This window comes from Coregonus lavaretus (assembly GCF_964263955.1).
Source record: "Coregonus lavaretus genome assembly, chromosome: 21".
NCBI lineage: Eukaryota > Metazoa > Chordata > Actinopteri > Salmoniformes > Salmonidae > Coregonus > Coregonus lavaretus.
Genome location: NC_140008.1, coordinates 5,618,387 through 5,640,748, shown reverse-complemented (window position 1 = coordinate 5,640,748; position 22,362 = coordinate 5,618,387). Strand labels below are relative to the sequence as shown.

Sequence of the window (22,362 nt, the reverse complement as noted above, 5' to 3'; positions counted from 1 at the left end):
CACTAACATTACATTATGATATTCTAATGAGGCAACCACTAACATTACATTATGATATTCTAATATTCTAATGAGGCAACCACTAACATTACATTATGATATTCTAATGAGTCAACCACTAACATTACAGTATGATATTCTAATATTCTAATGCCAGTGAGCAAATCTCCAATCTCCACCCTATTCCCTATGTAGTGCACTACTTTAGATCTGGTCAGAAGTAGCCTGGTGCACTACGTAGGGAACAGGGTGTCATTTGGGCCAGAGTCAGTAACTCCCCTGGGTATGAATTCTCTCTCTATCTTATCTGTCTTCTATATTATGTTCTCCTCTCCTCCTCTCTTCTCTCCTCTATTCACTCTATTCTATCATCCACACCACATGCCAGCTTCAACACAATCCATTTACAAATTAAAGACACACCTTGGAATAAATAGCAAAGGAAAACTACTACTAGATGTATTGTTTTATTTCCCATCACCATGAATCATATTTAATAACTGAACAGTAGCAGACCTAACTACATCTGTTCCTGACTCTAGATAGTGGATTAAAAAGACCATCAATCTCCAATGATATTAATGTACAATTCTGAACATTACTGATATACTGAGTGGCAAGTCAAGATATCTGCTGTTTTTATTGTTGGGTTAACAGCTCCACCTGCTGGAGAGGTTTAATGTTGCTTGACTGAGCAGTATGGGAGAATAAATTATACCAAACTTAGGGCCGGTTTCCCAGACATCTCCATTGAACATGCTTTTTAGTCTAGGACGAGGCTTCATCTGTGTCCGGGAAACCGGCCCATATAGTTCAATTAGCAAGTAAGTAACACTACCTGTTCCATGATACTGAGGAAAATGACATTGAGACAGAGAACCAATTGAGAAAACATTTCAATGGTTCTGAATGAAAACCAACATACATTAACAGCATACATCATGATTAATGTAAATATAGCCAATTAAAACATTGCATTTGATAAAAATACATTATTACGTTTTAATTACACTCTGAAGATTAAATCAGTCAGACAAAAATAATTGTACAGAAAAATTCAGCATTTTTATCTGCGGACCATCACCACCAGCATAACTAGTATCTATGTGGATGCTACTACAGTTTAACCAGCTCAGCTATAGACTACACCAGCATGACTAGTATCTATGTGGACTCTACTACAGTTTAACCAGCTCAGCTATAGACTACACCAGCATGACTAGTATCTATGTGGACCCTACCACAGTTTAACCAGCTCAGCTATAGACTACACCAGCATGACTAGTATCTATGTGGACCCTACTACAGTTTAACCAGCTCAGCTATAGACTACACCAGCATGACTAGTATCTATGTGGACCCTACTACAGTTTAACCAGCTCAGCTATAGACTACACCAGCATGACTAGTATCTATGTGGACCCTACTACAGTTTAACCAGCTCAGCAGTCCCAGAGAGCCAAAACCCAGGATAGAGGGGCTGAGTGAATGTGGTCTGGACTCTGTGGAGGAGGGTCATTGTGTCAGAGACACTGTAGAAGGACAGAGTACCTGCCTTGTGATCCAGGTACACTCCTACTCTGGAGGACTGAGGGCCTGATACTTTAGTCTCAACATTATTGTGTCTGAAATAATAACCACCACTACAGCACTGTAAACTCCAGGACTTGTCATTCTCTCCAAATGCACCATCTGTCCCTGTTCTGCTGATGTCTTTATATGAGACTGCTGTATAAACACACTCCCCACTCCACTCCACCTCCCAGTAACAGCGTCCAGACATACCCTCTCTACACAGAACCATACAGTAGTCGGTGAATCTGTCTGGATGATCAGGATATGGTTGGACTTGGTCTGTATCGGTCACCTTTCTGTTCCCTTCAGACAGAGAGAGGTCTGTGTGTGCTGTGTTTGGGTCCAGTGTGAGCTGACAGGAATCTGGGAGAAGAGCAGAGCAGAGACCAATGAGGGGAGTTAGAACAATAAGTTAAGTCAGATACTGTATCTACCCTGTCTTTGATTAGAGCACAGCAGAGATCAAATCAGAGAAATATGAGGAGTCAGATAGATACCCAGTCTTTGATTAGATCTACTATTGCTATATATTTCTAGAGGGATTGTTAGGAGTGTCAGTAAAAAGAGACTGTTAGTTACTTCAGAATAAAGAGACTCACATTGTAAGAACTGTTCTCTGGTCTTGGGCTCTGGAGGCAGTAAAACATCCACTATATTCACTACAGACACACAAACACATTCACAGAGAGAGGGAATGTTATTATCATACCATATTCCACATGTATATGACTAGTAGGGAACTTTCAATGGTCTAAAGTTGATGTTCTTATTATTTTCAACACACCTGTAGTGGAGATCTTGGTCCATTCTCCTTTAAGGACGTCTTCTAGTTTCTCTCTCAGTTCAGACACAGTCTTACTCACATCTCCAAAGTACTGAAGAGGACGGACAACGATGCTGGGTAAGTCTGAAGATACACTGGTACTGGAGAGAGACTGATAACTCTGGAGAGAGAGAGAGAGAGAGGAGAGAGAGAGAGAGAGAGAGAGAGAGAGAGAGAGAGAGAGAGAGAGAGAGGGAGCAGAACCAAATGATTGAGAGTTTTAATTTCATATCACATGTATCAAGGCAGTTGAGTTACCTGGAGGAAATTGATGTGATCCTCTGTGTGTGAGAGCTGCTCCAGCTCAGTGCTTCTCTTCCTCAGCTCAGCTATCTCCTGCTCCAGTTGTTCCAGTAGTCCTTCAGCTTGACTCACTTGAGCCTTCTCTTGGGCTCTGATCAGCTCCTTCACCTCAGAGCGCCTTCTCTCAATGGAGCGGATCAGCTCAGTAAAGATCTTATCACTGTCCACCACTGCTGCCTGTGCAGAGCTCTGTTAAAAGAGAGAGAGAGAGAGACTTGTCTTACTTTAATGAGCCATCCTCATTACACTAACACCCCCACCCCTAAAAGCACATTGCGTGCCACCACAACCTCTACACAATCACATTATACAGTACCCAACACTACAGTACAATACACCATCCAGCACAACATTCCAACCGTCCATCCAACCCCTCCTCTCCAGCCGTACAGACACCCCCCCTGAGCCCCCATACCTCCTGAAACATCTCCACACTGTTGATCATTTTGTACAACTCAAACTCAACCCTAAGGCGTCAACAGTAATGGCATTACCCTGGCAACACAGAAAAAACATGATGAACAGTCTGTCGTTGCAGAAAACGGACACTCCTCTCCAACTCCCAGGTCAACCCGAGCCAACCAGCTATTGGTGTCCAGGGCTCCATGTAATACCCTCCACTGGAGGACCCCTGACCTTTCCAGCACTGGGAGCTTATAGAGCACCCTCCACCTATACCCTGCCATGCTCTCAGCCCCCACAACCCCCTGCCACTGATGCCCCTTCACTCCCGCTAAGCTCCTGATGTGTCTAACCTTGACACTGAGGGTGTACAGCACCTTACCCCCCACCTCCTCAAACTCCCCCAGGCTCAGAGTGTTAAAAGTCAGTAAGTCCTCCGGACTCTCCTGCCAGTCCCCAGTCTCTGCTGTCACTTGCAGTGGTGGAAACGGTGGTGGCCCCTCCTCAGGCTGCTCCAGCCCCCTCCTCACTGGGTCAGGCAGAGCCTCCTGGACCTCCCCCATGACTCTCTCCAGCAGCCTAAGAGACGTTTGTCCCGCCTGCTGTGCCGACTCTTGGGGGGTTTTCCACCCCCCGGCAGCCGCAGGTCTGCTAGTCAGAGTACGACCCTACCTTACACAGGAAGCGGCACAGGTCCTAATCCAGGCACTTGTCATCTCCCGTCTGGATTACTGCAACTCGCTGTTGGCTGGGCTCCCTGCCTGTGCCATTAAACCCCTGCAACTTATCCAGAACGCTGCAGCCCGTCTGGTGTTCAACCTTCCCAAGTTCTCTCAAGTCACCCCGCTCCTCCGCACACTCCACAGGCTTCAAGTTGAAGCTCGCATCTACTACAAAACCATGGTGCTTGCCTACGGAGCTGTGAGGGGAACGGCACCTCCTTACCTTCAGGCTCTGATCAGACCCTACACCCAAACGAGGGCACTACGTTCATCCACCTCTGGCCTGCTAGCCCCCCTACCTCTACGGAAGCACAGTTCCCGCTCAGCCCAGTCAAAGCTATTCGCTGCTCTGGCACCCCAATGGTGGAACAAGCTCCCCCACGACGCCAGGACAGCGGAGTCACTGACCACCTTCCGGAGACACTTGAAACCCCACCTCTTTAAGGAATACCTGCAATAGTATAATAGTTATCCTTCTACCCCCCCTTTACTACCACTGTCTTTTGTCTAAACTAACACCTGACTTATTTCACCTGCTAGCACTGACTTGTTTAAAGAAATGTACTTATTGTGATCGAGATGTAGTTGTCCCACTGGCTATCCTAAGTTGAATGCACCAATTTGTAAGTTGCTCTGGATAAGAGCGTCTGCTAAATGACTTAAATGTTAAATGTTAATGAAGAGCTGCTGATCCAGCCCCAAACCACCAGCCCTCCTCAACAGAGCACATGCTGGTTCCCTCCAGCCCACCTCCGTGCGGTACAGTAGCAACACACGTCCTGTCCAATAATTTCCCAGACCTTCAGAGACGGCAGCTGAGAGTTTGTGAAAGGCCAGGGAAATGTCCATTTCAGTGGCGGCTCCTGAAAAAATTCTCAGGGGGGGCAATTTTTCTGATGATTTAGGTGACCTACACACATTTAAAAAAAGATATGTCCAGCAACAACATGAAGACAGGGGCAGCATATAAGTCAACACTGATATACACATTACTTGCTTCAAAAAGGCCTCATGGTTGAATTGGAAATATGTGCACCTGAGCATAATTCACAACAAGCAAGCAGGAGCTTTTGATAGAGGCTACTGAAAACATTGATGCAAGTTATTGGTAATAGGAAATGTTTATACACTTCCATATTCTGCCCTCTTGTATAGATTTGTGAAAATGAACAGTGATAGACATTTTGCCTGAAAACAGAATTTGAAAATAATTTCTAGAAAAGGTAAACACAGCTATCTGTATGGCTTTGTAAAAATGAACAACCATATTCTGGCCAATTGTGTAGATTTGTAAATATGAACAACCATATTCTGGCCAATTGTATAGATTTGTAAAAAAAAAGTTTAACTTTTTTTTAAATGAAAAATAACTATTTTAAACAACATCAACTGTGAACTGATTTGGGCGTGTGTGTGTTAAAGAGACAGACAGGGAGGGACAAAGAGAGAGAGAGGCTACATTACTTGTACTGAAACTGTTCTCTTCTCTCTTTCAATGCAGCAAAGCGGTCAATGACTTTCTCATTGAAATCAGGCATAAAATTCAGCTGATGCACATAGCAATGCACGTAATGGGCATTCTTGAAATGCTCACGTACATTTTGCTGCACACCAGCCTTCTCTCCCCTCATCACACTGGCTCCATCGTAAGCTTGCGCAATGAGTTTGACTCTCAGTTTCAGTCTCTCCAAAAGCACACTGGCGATTGAGACTGAGGTTGATTCCGAGATGGGAAGGAACTCAAAAAAGCGCTCCTGCACTCTGTGGTTGCTATCTATGTACCTCAGCACCAGCTGTGTATGTGTAGAAACGTCCGTGGTCTCGTCAGCTTGGATAGCTACGAAGTTCGCCGACTTCACCTCCTCCACAATATGTTCCCTCATGACCGCTAGCATACACTCCAGTAGCTCGTTTTGAATGGTCTTTGATGTGAACTTCTTTCAAAGAGACAATCGAGTTGCACTGAACGCTATAGCCATCTTGATAGTAGTACGTGAATTGATTGACGCTGCTACCCGCTCTTTTCTTAGTTACGTTCATGGTTATGTTACGTATGACGAAAGCGCGTAAGTGCAAGCCCTCAGAAACCCATAGAGATTGTATTGAAAGCTCTGATATTTGAAAAAAAAAGATTTTACATGAGAGGCTATGAGAGACTTCTGGGCGATTTTCAACCTGACTGAAATCGCCCCAAAACGGGCGGGGCCATTTGAAGCACGACTTTAGCCTGATTGGACATTTAGTGGCAGATCAGACGTCTAGATTAGAACACTGATAACTACTGTTGCCGTGATATAATTGATTAGAAAAAAAATCCCTTGCTTTTCCCGTTTGGCAGTGCGTCGCCCATATCGCCCTAATGAACACACCGCCCCTGGTCCATTTGATTTCTCTGTGACAGAGAGAGTTTGGAAAGCTCTGTGAGCAGAACCTGAGAACACCCAGGATCACAGAGTTCTGCCCTTTATAAATCAGAGTACAACTCCACAGCCGCGGCCTCATCTCCCCACAACAGAAGTTACCCACCCATCAGGCTCCCTCATCTCCCCACAACAGAAGTTACCCACCCATCAGGCTCCCTCATCTCCCCACAACAGAAGTTACCCACCCATCAGGCTCCCTCATCTCCCCCACAACAGAAGTTACCCACCCATCAGGCTCCCTCATCTCCCCACAACAGAAGTTACCCACCCATCAGGCTCCCTCATCTCCCCCACAACAGAAGTTACCCACCCATCAGGCTCCCTCATCTCCCCACAACAGAAGTTACCCACCCATCAGGCTCCCTCATCTCCCCACAACAGAAGTTACCCACCCATCAGGCTCCCTCATCTCCCCACAACAGAAGTTACCCACCCATCAGGCTCCCTCATCTCCCCACAACAGAAGTTACCCACCCATCAGGCTCCCTCATCTCCCCACAGCAGAAGTTACCCACCAATCAGGCTCCCTCATCTCCTCACAACAGAAGTTACTCCCCCTTCTGCTGTCCCCACCTCTCCCAAATGACTTGGAAGCTTGAGCAAAAAGTGACATCTTGGAAGAGCTTTACATGGAATTTCCAATAGGACACCTGCCTGGGCCCTGGTGAAACAGAGAACTGAGCCCTGTACTAGGTGCATACACATTTTGGAAAGCAAAGACAAGGTTACTGATTTTGGCTCTAACCACTAACAACCTACCCTTACACACCTCTTTTGCTACCCCTGCACTAAGATTTGTGCCATGGCTCAGCACCTGCGCCCCCTTTCCACCAGACCCCCAATACACTTCATTAATCACATCACTGTGTGTCTCTTGCAAAAAAATCACGTTAACATTTTTTTGTTTGACTTATTCCCCCAGTCTCTGCCGCCGTTCATGTTAAGGAAGTCTAACCGTGAAATCTCCATAAGAGGTGGGAGGGAAATCACCACAATCAGAAACCAGTAGAGAAGCCCATAAAGCCGCCATGCCAGAAAAAAACATCAATTTAAGCAGATTCTGAAGACATGCCCTTAAGAACCTATGACCCATTTTCTCAGCCTATACCGCTTCCTGGGTGAGAGGACACTAAACCCCTCATTCTTCATCACGTGTTGTACTGACCTTACAAACCTTCCAGGATCAATCAAATATGACTCTAGCAGAACCTTCTTTTTCCCCTTTAGTCTCCATCAGGAAACTAGAAAGTTATCTCAGCGTATATACTGGGCCCTCAGCCTGACTAGCTGTCAGCTCTGGATCCAATGAGCCGTCTGAAAACGAGACGCCTTGTCCTCCGCTCCCGCAGACTCACCTCCCCCCTCTTCCTCCTCCTCCATTGGCAAGGTACCGTCCTCCTCCTCCCCAGTCTCTGCCCCCCTGCACTTCCCCCATGATCAGTGCCTCTTCCCCAATGACAGGCAATATTTCCTGGGATGAGCCCACCAAGCCTTTGCCCACCGGAGTCTCTGTTACTACAGAAACCTGCCTCAGCTCATGTAGCCCAGCTGCAACCTCCCCACCACCACTTTCTCCACGGCCTGCGCACCACCACTTGGCCCTGCTCTACTCTCCTCCTTCCTGGTACCACCACCACTTGACCCTGCTCTACTCTCCTCCCTCCTGGTACCACCACCACTTGACCCTGCTCTACTCTCCTCCCTCCCGGTACCACCACCACTTGACCCTGCACTACTCTCCTCCCTCCTGGTAACACCACCACTTGACCCTGCTCTACTCTCCTCCCTCCTGGTACCACCACCACTTGACCCTGCTCTACTCTCCTCCCTCCTGGTACCACCACCACTTGACCCTGCTCTACTCTCCTCCCTCCTGGTACCCCCATCCATATATTCTGCAATTCTAAGTAATTACTACTTTAGTAAGGATATACACTTAGTAAGGACATACACATTATTCAGTTCTACTGCAGTTGCTAAATAATTGCAATAGACGGCTGCATAAGACCACAAATTTCAGAAGATTAGTTTAGTTCTCTCCCTGGATACACCACCACTCCCCCTCACAGGAAAACTCCTCCTGCCTGAGCTTTTTACTGTCCCTTTCCACACTGCTAACGCAAGAGGAAGGACTGAAAAAGCATTTACCACATTACTGTGAAGTAATATAATGATGATTCATGTTTATTATTACCTGTTTTTATGGTCATGTTTTAAATTACACCTCATTACTATAACGATTATCAATAAGCCTGAACATTAATTGAGTCACCTCTGCTTGACAAAAACGTATTTTTCTAGTACATTCATTGTCAAATTGATAAACCAGCATCGAGCCAGTATGCCTTCTCGAACAAGTAGCCAAATCAACAAGCCCCGACAAAAGCTTGAGCCGTCAGCGACAGCGAGCACTCTGTACTATAACGATTATCAATAAGCCTTCTCGCACAAGCGAGGGGTATGTTGAGGTAGATTTGCTAACCACGAGGGTTGCATGACGTAATTGATTGGCGGGCTGGAAGATGCAGTGTTTTGTCTTTTCTATTCCGAGACTGTTTACTCCCAATATCAGATATTAAGAACATTTTTATATAATGCATGTTTCCTAGGGTTGAGGTTAGCGCATCTGACTAGTGATTATTTGGCCGGTGTTCAATACCTGCTAGAGTTAATATTTTGTTGCTCTCCCAAAAGCAACACAGGCCTAATTCGAGATATATAGCTAACTGTAAAGTAATGAGTGACCTTTTTAGAAAATCATAGGACATAGTCTTTGGTTGCATGCTATTTTATGCTTGTAGCCTATAACTGATGCTTTGTGGTTTTATGCAGCCATCTATTGGAAACATTTAGCAATTAAAAGTTATTAATTCACGTAAAGACATTGGTGAGGCAGCTGAGAAATAAAGTGTATTTTTCTTATTAATTCTGGAGATCAGTCTCAAACCTGCCCCACCTATGACATGCCAATTGCTGGACTTTCACATAGAGGTTACTAGGTCACACCCAGTTCAAACCACATTTAAAAAATAAAACAAATGTGTTGTTTATCAAGTGTTCTGCCTTGCAATAATACATATAATAAAATGACTAATAAAGGTTACATAGGTTTTATTTAAAAAATAACAATAAATGCTATACAGTACTAAAATGGTATTTACTAACATAAAATTAATACTAAAATAGTTTATAAACGTGTTCTAGGCTACCCTACCCTAGAATTAGGGTTAGGGGTTAGAGTTAAGGCTAAAATAGGTTATAAGTAGGGTTAGAGTTTCTGTATAGCACTTTGTGACATCTGCTGATGTAAAAAGGACTTTATAAACACATTTGATTGATTGATTGATTGTTAGGTTCCCCCTCAGGAGACTGAAAGGATTTGGCATGGGTCCTCAGATCCTCAAAAAATTCTACAGCTGCACCATCGAGAGGATCCTGACTGGTTGCATCACCGCCTGGTATGGCAACTGCTTGGCCTCCGACTGCAAGGCACTACAGAGGGTAGTGCGTACGGCCCAGTACATCACTGGGGCCAAGCTTCCTGTCATCCAGGACCTCTATACCAGGCGGTGTCAGAGGAAGGCCCTCAAAATTGTCAAAGACTCCAGCCACCCTAGTCATAGACTGTTCTCTCTGCTACCGCACGGCAAGCGGTACCGGAGTGCCAAGTCTAGGTCCAAAAGACTTCTCAACAGCTTCTTCCCCCAAGCCATAAGACTCCTGAACAGCTAATCATGGCTACCCGGACTATTTGCACTGCCCCCCCCCCCCACCCCATCCTTTTTACGCTGCTGCTACTCTGTTAATTATTTATGCATAGTCACTTTAACTCTACCCACATGTACATATTACTTCAACTACCTCAACTAGCCGGTGCCCCCGCACATTGACTCTGCACCGGTACCCCCCTGTATATATAGCCTCCCTACTCTTATTTTACTTTTTTTCTCAACACTTTTTTAGTTGTTGTTTTATTTTTACTTTTTTTGTTAAAAATAGATGCACTGTTGGTTAAGGGCTGTAAGTAAGCATTTCACTGTAATCTCTGCACCTGTTGTATTCGGCGCATGTGACCAATAACATTTGATTTGATTTGATTTGATTTAGGGTATTTAACGCAACAAAAAAATGAATAGGTTTATAGCTCTCTTGCTCCTCCCTGTGGCCTTCTGTGGGTACTACATACCTCATTCACGACACTTGCTAGGCTCATTATCTGACGTAGCAACTGTGTCAGATCTATAAATCAATGAGCTACACCTATCCATTTAGTTTACAACTCAGTGAACCTGCGCAGCATTAGCTCAATTCAATGCCAACGAACTTACAGATTTCGACAGGGGAACGGCACCTCCGTACCTTCAGGCTCTGATCAGTCCCTACACCCAAACGAGGGCATTGCGTTCATCCACCTCTGGCCTGCTGGCTCCCCTACCTCTGCTGAAGCACAGTTCCCGCTCAGCCCAGTCAAAACTGTTCGCTGCTCTGGCAAAATTATAATAATTGTAAAGTTGTTATCCCACTGGCTATAAGGTGAATGCACCAACTTGTAAGTCGCTCTGGATAAGAGTGTCTGCTAAATGACGTAAATGTAATGTAAATGACACATATCTAATTACCCAGCAGTAATATAGAAACAATAAAAATAAAATTAAAAGGTTTTTTCTTAATTGAAAAAAAATATTCTGTCTGTTTAAATCGACCACATCTTGAAAAAGAGGACGGATATGTGTTTTGTTTAGGTTACACACCTTTTTCTGAAAGGAAATATGATTAACTGTGACCAGAAAATGTTTAATGTTTGATTGCTATGCGCCAACCATATGTAGCACTGTGGGTCACCACAACGTGTACCCAGGTGAACAGTGAGTTTGCTCACCAAGTAGTCATAACCTTGTTAATAATAAGTTACCTGAGGTAAAGCTACAATGTTAATACGGGCTGGTCTCATTAGCAACAATAGTGAAGCTGGCATTGTGACGCAGAACAATGGGCTGGGAATAGAACTTTCATTAGGCGAGTTGGTGCCACAGAGCTCAAAACAACTAATAGGAGCTGGCAGGGTGAAACATGCCCTATTATTTCTAACCTACGGCAAGCATCTGGGACATATGGTAATATTATGAAACTGGGCTCCATGGCAGATGCAATGAAGTAGTTTTATCAGAAAAAGGTGTTCAAAATGTATTGTGTCCAGCCTAGTCCTAGCCCCCGCTGCCGGCTGGTCGCGCTTGTCTGCACTAGCATTATGCCCTACATCCCCACTCTAGAAACACCCAAAACTATCTGTGCTAGCAAACCCTGCGTTCCACCCTTCCCCTGCGTAACCTTGAAGATTGTTAAGAAACAAACATTGGTCTACGAAAAGAGACAACATGTTTAACGGACTACACCTGCCACCCAGCCGAGAGCACACGAAAACCACTTGCAAAATTACCAAAACGAACCAACTACTTGCGGTCTGTTCGTAAGTAATAAACGGAGGCAGATTAGTCACCACAACTCTTGTCGAATTAATTTCCATTTCACCTCCAGAACTCAGTCTGGCGAATGGCTCACTCTGTTTGCACTTGAATTATAACATTTGAAATGTCTCTATTACTTTGAAACTTTTGTAAGTGTAATGTTTACTTTTTATTTCTGATTGTTTATTATCTATTTCACTTGCTTTCGCAATGTAAACATATATGTTTCACATGCCAATAAAGCCCTTTGAATTAAATTGAGAGAGAGCTCCATTTTAATGTATAGGGGACTTGAGTATTTAAATATGCCATTTAGCAGACGCTTTTATCCAAAGCGACTTACAGTCATGCGTGCATAATTTTTTTTGTGTATGGGTGGTCCCGGGGTTCGAACACACTACCTTGGCGTTACAAGCGCCGTGCTTGTTATGTGATGAGGTAACCCCTCTTGCGACTTCAAAATCAGTGTCAGCCTAATGGGGAATGACCTCTTGGTGAAACAGTCAAGATGTTGGTTTCTCTCCTCAGTAGACCCGGGTTCATATCCCGCCGGTTACATTAAGCAGTCTATTCTCTGAAAGGGTTCCAGACAGCCTGTTCCCAACAGTGGAGCCAGTGGGATTGGATAGGGGCATCTCTCTCTCTCTGACTGGAGTAGAGAAGTGAAATGATGCCTCTCCTCTGGTCAACAATACTCACCTTGAGAGACTCCACAGCCTGTTGGAGCTCATTCAGCTCCTTCTCTCTCTCCTGGAATCTCTGCTGGACCTTCTGCTGACTCATCCCCAGCTGCCTCTGTGGAGAATCACTCTTCAATGAGCTATCAAGCTTTATTTGTCCAGTAGATCAATAGTATAGTAATGTAACATAGGGCACATAGAGAGGAAGGTATATAATCTTGAGGAAGTCCCTTTCCAATATTATATTTGTTTATCTTGCTATGTGAAAGATTATAGTTTTTATGGTAGGCGTACACGTATCAAAGGGTTAAGGCTGAACTTTGGACTTATAAAAGGGCATTCAGAATGATAATAGTGTTTGACTTTAGAAAATGGTGATACATTTGGATCAAACTCAATATACTCAAGGTTTGTGTTCATATTTGTTCTGATGAGGATCAATTTCATTTTATTTCTCTCATATTCAAACAGACTTAGTTCCTACTGTATCTTTAATTATGTGTTTATCAGACAGTCACCAACAAGTAGTTCTGGTCTTACCTGTTTCTCAGTCCTCTCTGCTGCAGCTGACACTGTATCATGGCCTTTATGTTCATCCATCACACACTGATAACAGATACACTGCTGATCGGTACGACAGAAAACCTCCAGCAGTTTGTCATGATCAGAGCAGATCTTCTCCTGTAGTTGTGCGGTGGCTTTGACCAGCTTGTGCTTCTTCAAAGCAGGAGATTCATAGTGAGGTTGGAGGTGAGTCTCACAGTAAGAGGCCAGACACACCAGACATGACATGAGGGCTTTCTGCTTTCTGGTCCCAGTGCAGACATCACACGCCACATCTCCAGGTCCAGCATAGCACAGAGCAGGAGGGGGAGCAGCCTGGAGTCCTGTCTTCTTCAGTTTTTCCACCACTTCAGCCAACATGTTATTTTTCCTCAGATTAGGCCTTGAAATGAAATTCTGTCTGCACTGAGGACAGCTATAGACCCCTTTCAGAACATCCTGATCCCAGCAGCCCTCAATACAGCTCCTACAGTAACTGTGTCCACAGGCAGTAGTGACCGGCTCCTTCAGTAGATCCAGACAGACAGAACAACAGAACTGGTCCTGGTCCAGCAGAACTCCCTGCTGAGCCATTTGGGACGGTTGTTCACTCTCACACAGACAGACGACACAGAGAGTCAGACCAGTTTCGTTTTCTCCTAAAATAGTTTGTGTGAGGGGGAGAAACTTCCTGGTTCTGCCAGAGGGGTGGGGTTAAAAGGAGGGAGGGATATGATAGAAGAAGGGAGGAAGAGAGAGAGGAACTGTATGCAACAGCAAGAGGGAGACAAATAGTTTTGTTCCTAGGTTAGAGTCCTTAACATGGAACAAATGAAATAATGAATCTTAAAATGTGAGTTGTTAGAATATATAAAGGGTAACAGTTTCTATGAAGAACATATGTATAATTATTTTAATGACCTTTATAATGCCTTATAATACACTTATGTGTTCTACTTAAGCAATAAAGCCTGAGGAGGTGTGGTATATGGCCAATATACAATACCACAGCTAAGGGCTGTTCTTAGCCACAACGCAATGCGGATTGAGAATTATGGAACACTTTCAAAAATCAAATCAAATTTTAACACAAATATTTAGCAGATGTTATTGTGGGTGTAGTGAAATGCTTGTGTTCCTGGCTCCAACAGTGCAGTAATATCTAACAATACACAATGGACTCTTAACCAACCGTGCTATTTTGTTCGTTGTTTCGCATTGTTTGTAACTTATTTTGTACATAATGTTGCTTCTACCGTCTCTTATGACCGAAAAGAGCTTCTGGACATCAGAAAAGCGATTACTCACCTTGAACTGGACGAATAATTTTTCTTTAATCAGTGGGATTTGCTCCAGACACCTGACAGGGCCCTCATCCCCGTTATTCGCAGTAGAAAGAAAAGGAGATATCGCGGAAGGAGATCGGGGTACTTGGTAAGGAGCCGGTGACGAGTGGTTAATATGCCTTTGCCATCGATACTATTGGCCAATTTACAATCGCTTGATAATAAAGTGGACAAACTACAGGCATGAATATCCTACCAACGGGACATTATAAACTGTAATATCTTATGTTTCACCGAGTCGTGGCTGAACGAGGACATGAATAACATACAGCTGGCGGGTTATACACTGTATCGGCAGGATAGAACAGCAGCCTCTGGTAAGACAAGGGGTGGCTGTCTATGTATATTTGTAAACAACAGCTGGTGCACGAAGCTAAGGAAGTCTTGAGGTTTTGCTCGCCTGAGGTAGAGTATCTCATGATAAGCTGTAGACCACACATCTACCAAGAGAGTTTTCATCTATATTCTTCGTAGCTGTCTATTTACCACCACAAACCAATGCAGGCACTAACACAGCACTAAATGAACTGTATACGGCCATTAGCAAACAGGAAAACGCTCATCCAGAGGCGGCGCTTCTAGTGGCCGGGGACTTTAATGCAGGAAAACTTAAATCTGTTTTACCTCATTTCTACCAGCATGTTAAACGTGCAACCAGAGGGAAAAAAAACTCTAGACCACCTTTACTCCACACACATAGACACGTACAAAGCTCTCCCTCGCCTTCCATTTGGCAAATCTGACCATAATTATATCCTCCTGATTCCTGCTTACAAGCAAAAACTAAAGCAGGAAGCACCAGTGACTTGGTCAATAAAAAAGTGGTCAGATGAAGCAGATGCTAAGCTACAGAACTGTTTTGCCAGCACAGACTGGAATATGTTCCGGGATTCTTCTGATGGCATTGAGAAGGACACCACATCATTCACTGGCTTCATCAATAAGTCAATGATGACGTCGTCCCCACAGTGACTGTACGTACATACCCCAACAGGCAACATCCGCACTGAGCTAAAGGGTAGAGCTGCCGCTTTCAAGGAGCGGGACTCTAACCCGGAAGCTTATAAGAAATCCCGCTATGCCCTCCGACGAACCATCAAACAGGCAAAGCGTCTAAGGACTAAGATCGAATCGTACTTCACCGGCTCCGACGCTCGTCGGATGTTGCAGGGCTTGCAAACTATTACAGACTACAAAGGGAAGCACATCCGCGAGCTGCCCAGTTACACAAGCCTACCAGACACGCTAAATTACTTCTATGCTCGCTTCGAGGCAAGTAATACTGAAACAAGCATGAGAGCATCAGCTGTTCCGGACGACTGTGTGATCACGCTCTCCGTAGCCGATGTGAGTAAGACCTTTAAACAGGTCAAAATTCACAAGGCCGCAGCTCCAGATGGATTACCAGGACGTGTACTCTGAGCATGCGCTGACCAACTGGCAAGTGTCTTCACTGACATTTTCAACCTCTCCCTGTCTGAGTCTGTAATACCAACATGTTTCAAGCAGACCACCATAGTCCCTGTGCCCAAGAACACTAAGGTAACCTGCCTAAATGACTACTGACCCGTAGCACTCACTTCTGTAGCAATTAAGTGCTTTGAAAGGCTGGTCATGGCTCACATCAACACCATTATCCCAGAAACCCTAGATCCACTCTAATTTGCATACCGCCCCAACAGATCCACAGATGATGCAATCTCTATTGCGCTCCACACTGCCCTTTCACACCTGGACAAAAGGAACGCCTATGTGATAATTCTATTCATTGACTCAAGGTGGTACGGGTAGGTAACAACACATCCGCCATGCTGATCCTCAACAAGGGGGCCCCTCAGGGGTGCGTGCTCAGTCCCCTCCTGTACTCCCTGATCACTCATGACTGCATGGCAAGGCACGACTCCAACACCATCATTAACTTTGCTGATCACCGACAACGACGAGACAGCCTATAGGGAGGAGGGTCAGAGACCTGCAGTGTGGTGCCAGGACAACATCCTGTCCCTCAACACGATCAAGACGAAGGAGATGATTGTGGACTACAGGAAAAAGAAGAGGACCGAGCACACCCCCATTCTCATCGGCGGGGCTGTAGTGGAGCAGGTTGAGAGGTTCAAGTTCCTTGGTGTATACATCACCAACAAACTAACATGGTCCAAGCACACCAAGACAGTTGTGAAGAGGGCACGACAAAACCTATTCCCCCACAGGAGACTGAAAAGATTTGGCATGGGTCCTCAAATCCTCAAAAGGTTCTACAGCTGCACCATCGAGAGCATCCTGACTGGTTGCATCACTGCCTGGTATGGCAACTGCTCGGCCTCCGACTTCAAGGCACTACAGAGGGTAGTGCATACGGCCCATTACATCACTGGGGCCAAGCTTCCTGCCATCTAGGACCTCTATACCAGGCGGTGTTAGAGGAAGGCCCTAAAAATTGTCAAAGACTCCAGCTACTGTAGTCATAGACTGTTCTCTCTGCTACCGCACGGCAAGCGGTACCGGAGCACCAAGTCTAGGTCCAAGAGGCTTCTAAACAGCTTCTATCCCCAAGCCATTAGACTCCTGAACATCTGATCCAGACTCCTGAACATCTAATCCAGCCCCCAAACTGTTTGCATTGCCCCCCCCCCCTCTTTTACACTGCTGCTACTCTCTGTTTATTATCTATGCATAGTCACTTTAATAACTCTACCTATATGTACATATTACCTCAATTACCTTGACTAACCGGTGCCCCTGCACATTGGCTCGGTACCGGTACCCCCTGTATATAGCCTCGCGTTTTACTGCTGCTCTTTAATTATTTGTTACTTTTATTTCGTATTATTTTATATGTGATTTTTTTGGGTATTCTTTCTTAATACTGCATTGTTGGTTAAGGGCATGTAAGTAAGCATTTCACTGTAAGGTCTACACCTGATGTATTCGGCTCATGTGACAAATAAGCTTTGATTTTATCTAAAAAGTAAAGGAGTGGAATTAAGAAATATTAAAATATTACGACGACCAATGTTGGAGTCCGGAGCATAAATATATATATACACTACCGTTCAAAAGTTTGGGGTCACTTAGAAATGTCCTTGTTTTTGAAAGAAAAATACATTTTTTGTCCATTAAAATAACATCAAATTGATCAAAAATACACTGTAGACATTGTTAATGTTGTAAATGGCTTTTGTAGCTAGAAACGGCTGATTTTTTATGGAATATCTACATAGGCGTACAGATGCACATTATCAGCAAACATCAGTCCTGTGTTCCAATGGCACGTTGTGTTTGCTAATCCAAGTTTATCATTTAAAAAAGGCTAAATGATCATTAGAAAACCCTTTTGCAATTATGTTAGCACAGCTGAAAACTGTTGTGCTGATTAAAGTAACAATAAAGCTGGCCTTCTTGAGACTAGTTGAGTATCTGGAGCATCAGCAATTGTGGGTTCGATTACAGGATAAAAATGGCCAGAAACAAAAAACTTTCTTCTGAAACTTGTCAGTCTATTCTTGTTCTGAGAAATGAAGGCTATTCCATGTGAGAAATTGCCAAGAAACTGAAGATTTACATTTACATTTTAGTAGACGCTCTTATCCAGAGCGACTTACAGTTAGTGAGTGCATACATTTTATTTTTAAATTTTAAATTTTAAATTTTAATGCTGGCCTCCCGTGGGAATCGAACCCACAACCCTGGCGTTGCAAACGGCATGCTCTATCAACTAAGCTACATCCATGCCTGCCATTCCCTCCCCTACCCTGGACGAATTGTGCGCCGCCCCATGGGTCTCCCGGTCGCGGCCGGCTACGACAGAGCCTGGATTCGAACCAGGATCTCTAGTGGCACAGCGCAGTTTGCGCAGTTCTGTGAAGGGAGTAGTACACAGCATTGTATGAGATCTTGAATCCCAAACTTGGATTAGCAAACACAACGTGCCATTGGAACACAGGACTGATGGTTGCTGATAATGTGCATCTGCCTATGTAGATATTCCATAAAAAATCAGCCGTTTCCAGCTACAAAAGCCATTTACAACATTAACAATGTCTACAGTGTATTTTTGATCTCCCGAGTGGTGCAGTGGTCTAAGGCGCTAACCAGAAAAGAAAGAGGAGTGGGAGTCCCCGGTGCACAACTGAGCAAGAGGACAAATACATTAGTGTCTAGTTTGAGAAACAGACGCCTCACAGGTCCTCAACTGGCAGCTTCATTAAATAGTACCCGCAAAAATCCAGTCTCAACGTCAACAGTGAAGAGGCGATTCTGGGATGCTGACCTAGGCAGTTGCAAAGAAAAAGTCCAGTGTCTGTGTTCTTTTTCCCATCTTAATCTTTTATTTTTATTGGCCAGTCTGAGATATGGCTTTTTCTTTGCAGCTCTGTCTAGGTCAGCATCCCGGAGTCGCCTTTTCACTGTTGACGTTGAGACTGGTGTTTTGCGGGTACTATTTAATGAAGCTGCCAGTTGAGGACCTGTGAGGCGTCTGTTTCTCAAACTAGACACTTTAATGTATTTGTCCTCTTGCTCAGTTGTGCACCAGGGCACTGTATCTGAAGAATAGTATATGTACAGCAATAGTTAAATAGGATGGGCCTTGACCAGAATAGAGTTTACAGTAAACATGAAAGTGACCAGTGATTCCATGTCTATGTACATCGGGCAGCAGCCTCTAAGGTGCAGGGTAGAGTAACCGGATGGTAGCCATCTAGTGACAGTGACTAAAGTTCAGGGCAGGTTACTGGGCGGGGGCTAGCTAGTGGTGACTATTTAACAGTCTGATGGCCTTGAGATAGAAGCTATTTTTCAGTCTCTCGGTCCCAGCTTTGATGCGCCTGTACTGACCTTGCCTTCTGGATGGTAGCGGGGTGAACAGGCCGTGGCTTGGGTGGCTGAGGTCCTTGAGGATCTTGTTGGCCTTCCTTTGACAGCGAGTGCTGTAAATGTCCTGGAGGGCAGGCAGTGTGCCCCCGGTGATGTGTTGAGCAGACCGCACCACCCTCTGGAGAGCCCTGTGGTTGCGGACGGTGCAGTTGCCGTACCAGGCGGTGATACAGTCCGACAGGATGTTCTCAATGGTGCATCTGTAAAAGATTGTGAGGGTCTTATGGGCCAAGCCAAATGTATTCAGCCTCCTGAGATTCAAGAGGTGCTGTTGCACTTTCTTCACCACACTGTCTGTGTGGGTGGACCATTTCAGATTGTCAGTGATGTGTACGCCGAGGAACTTTAAGCTTTCCACCTTCTCCACTGTGGCCCTGTCAATGTGTTGTTGACGTTGAAGGAGAGGTTATTTTTATGGCACCACTCCGCCAGGGCCCTCAACTCCTCCCTGTAGGCTGTCTCGTCATTGTTAGTAATCAGGGCTACCATTATTGTGTTGTCTAAAAACTTGATGATTGAGTTGGAGACGTGCGTGGCCCTGCAGTCATGTGTGAACAGGGAGTACAGGAGGGGGCTGAGTACGTACCCTTGTGGAGCCCCTGTATTGAGGATCAGCGTAGAGGAGGTTGTTGTATCTTCTTGTCTAAGAAATACTAAATAAAACAACAGTTCTTTATAACATAAGTCCTTCTTTATTCAAGTTAACCTGAGCCGTACAAGTATCGTGCATTGAGATGAGATCTCCCACTCCCCTGCGCGGGCTGAGCGTCCCCTAAGTGATCACGCGGCCTCCGATACAATATGCCACATCCCCCTTATCAAGATATGCTTTTTCCCTTATAAGATAAAACAATAACAATTCTCTATAAAACCTGGTTACACTTCTTTGCATAGTGAACACTGCACTCCAATAACACATTTATACTTCCTCAATCAGCCTCTGATGAGCTTGTCCTTCTCTACCTGACCGTCTCATTTCAACAGGTGGGTCTGACACAGGAGTGTCTGGGCTTGACGTTGTCTGACCTGTAATGACACAGGAGTTTCTGGGCTTGACGTTTTCTGACCTGTAATGTCACTGTCTTGCATGTCTGTTTGCTCACACTCAGGTACATGTAACAAGTGTCTCCTATTTCTCCTGTATGTAACTCCTTCAGGTGTCATTAGATCACATGACCTGGTTGCCACTGTTTTCACCACACGGGCCTCAGCGCTCCATGTTTTCCCATCATGCATTTTCACCCTATCATTTGGACTGAGTGTACTGAGCACCTTGGACACTTTGTCATAGTACCTTTTCTGTTCAGTCTTTTCTCTCCGTTGGTTAAGAATCACCTTGTCATGCTTCTCTGTTTCTAGGAGTACTGGCAACCTAGTTTTGAGTTTCCTGTTGAACAACAGCTCTGCAGGAGACAGAATCTTGTTTTTGTGGAATAGCCCTGTAGTTTAACAAAGCTAGATTCGGATCTGTCTGAGTTGAGAGCTTTCTCAAGCAGTAGTTTCACTGTTTTGGCACCGTTCTCGACTAACCCATTAGACTGTGGGTACAGTGGGCTGGATGTGACATGCTTGAACCCGTACAGTTTAGCAAAATCACTGAAAGCTGAACAGCTGATCCGTTGTCCGTACGGACTACCTCTGCGACCCCATGACGAGCAAAGAATGACTTAATGTGAGTTATCACCTGACTAGCAGTAGTGTCCTTCAGCAAAGCTCTCTGGGTAATGAGAGTAATAGTCCATCATTATACAACGGGTGGGTCTAATCCTGAATGCTGATTGGTTAAAACCGCATTCCAGCCAGTGTCTATTCCTACTTTGCCCCATGGTCTCAATACCTTTTTTCCTCAACCAACATCATCTCTTTGCTGTTTTGACCTGTATTTCTGGCATGTTTCACAGGCTGTAAGTGTCTGCTCTATATCAGCATTCATCTTGGGCCAGAATAACCCTGCTTTAGCACGTCGTTTTGACTTTTCCATCCCTAGATGGTCCTTGTGTATTTTGATCAGAATGTTTTTCTGTAACACACTTGGTATCACAATTCTTGAACCCTTAAACAGAATTCCATCAAGTCCAGATAGCTCATCCCTGTATTGACCATAAGGGTATGGTATAGCTTATACAGACTACCTGCATGTTATGGCTTGAATCAACTTTTGCAAACACTCATCTTCTGCAGTAGCACATGAAATAACTGTCCACATTTCATCTGAGACTGGGCAACTCTTTCTGATAAGGTTTACATCCTGCTCGTATATCTAGTTTGGTTCTGAGCTGTCAAAAGCTCTGGACAATGTGTCTGCCACTAACAATTCTTTCCCTGGCCTGTACTCGAGTTGCAGGTCATATTTCTGAAGTTTTAGAAACAGTCTCTGTTCCCTTGTTGGTGTGTATGTTAGACCCTTTTTTGCAATAGTAACTTAAGGTTGATGATCTGTTTCATCCCACACTGTTTTACCACAGATAAACACACTGAATTTATCACATGCATATGACAGTGCCAATGCCTCTTTCTCAATCTGAGCATGGTTACACTCAGAAGTTGTCAGAGCCCTGGAGGCATATGCAACTGGGCTCCATCTAGTGCCATACTGCTGTAACAACACTGCACCTTAACCTGCTTTAGAGGCATCTGCTGAGATTTTGGTTTTGAGCTTTTTACCATAGAACCAAAGTACTGGAGCATGCATGATCAATGCCTTGAGCTCCTCAAAACTCTTTCTGGTGATTACTGTTCCAACACCACTCTGTAGTTTTACACAGTAGACTTCTCATCTGACTAGTGTGAGTTGCCAGATTAGGTACAGATTCAGATTAGCCCACAGAGTTAACCATCGTGTTGTTTCTCCCTTTACTATGACAAACGGAACCTTGTGAGATTCATCATCTACCTCCAGCACCAACCTGCATGTCCCTGAAGACCACTGATTTTACCTGTAACCGTAACAATTCAGTCTCTGGAATGATGCTGACCTGTGCTCCAGTGTCAAGTTTGAACACAATATCATTTCCATTAGTCTTGTAGGTAGCAGTCCAGTCCTCGTCTGGTCCTGCAAGTGCGACTGTTCCCACAAAGAGGTCACCCAAAGACCCCTCACTGTACTCGTTGTCACCACTGTTGTCCTGGTCATCGTTGACACAGTGTACTGTATTTTGTTGTCTCAGCTGCCTGCATTTGAGTGAGAAGGGGTTCTTCATGCCAC

General features: G+C 44.7%; 1 protein-coding gene across 1 annotated transcript; it reads right to left on the bottom strand.

Moving 5' to 3' along the window:
- Positions 1 to 1,090: 1,090 nt before the first annotated feature.
- Positions 1,091 to 13,539, bottom strand: LOC311149207 (tripartite motif-containing protein 16-like). Its single transcript, XM_084186292.1, has 6 exons — positions 12,934 to 13,539; positions 12,413 to 12,508; positions 2,657 to 2,890; positions 2,360 to 2,519; positions 2,175 to 2,234; positions 1,091 to 1,938 (listed from the first exon to the last, which is right to left on the bottom strand). Exons 1-6 carry the CDS (start codon positions 13,528 to 13,530, stop codon positions 1,427 to 1,429), a joined length of 1,659 nt encoding a protein of 552 aa, XP_084042418.1. The 5' UTR covers positions 13,531 to 13,539; the 3' UTR covers positions 1,091 to 1,426.
- Between the last annotated feature and the right edge of the window lie 8,823 nt (positions 13,540 to 22,362).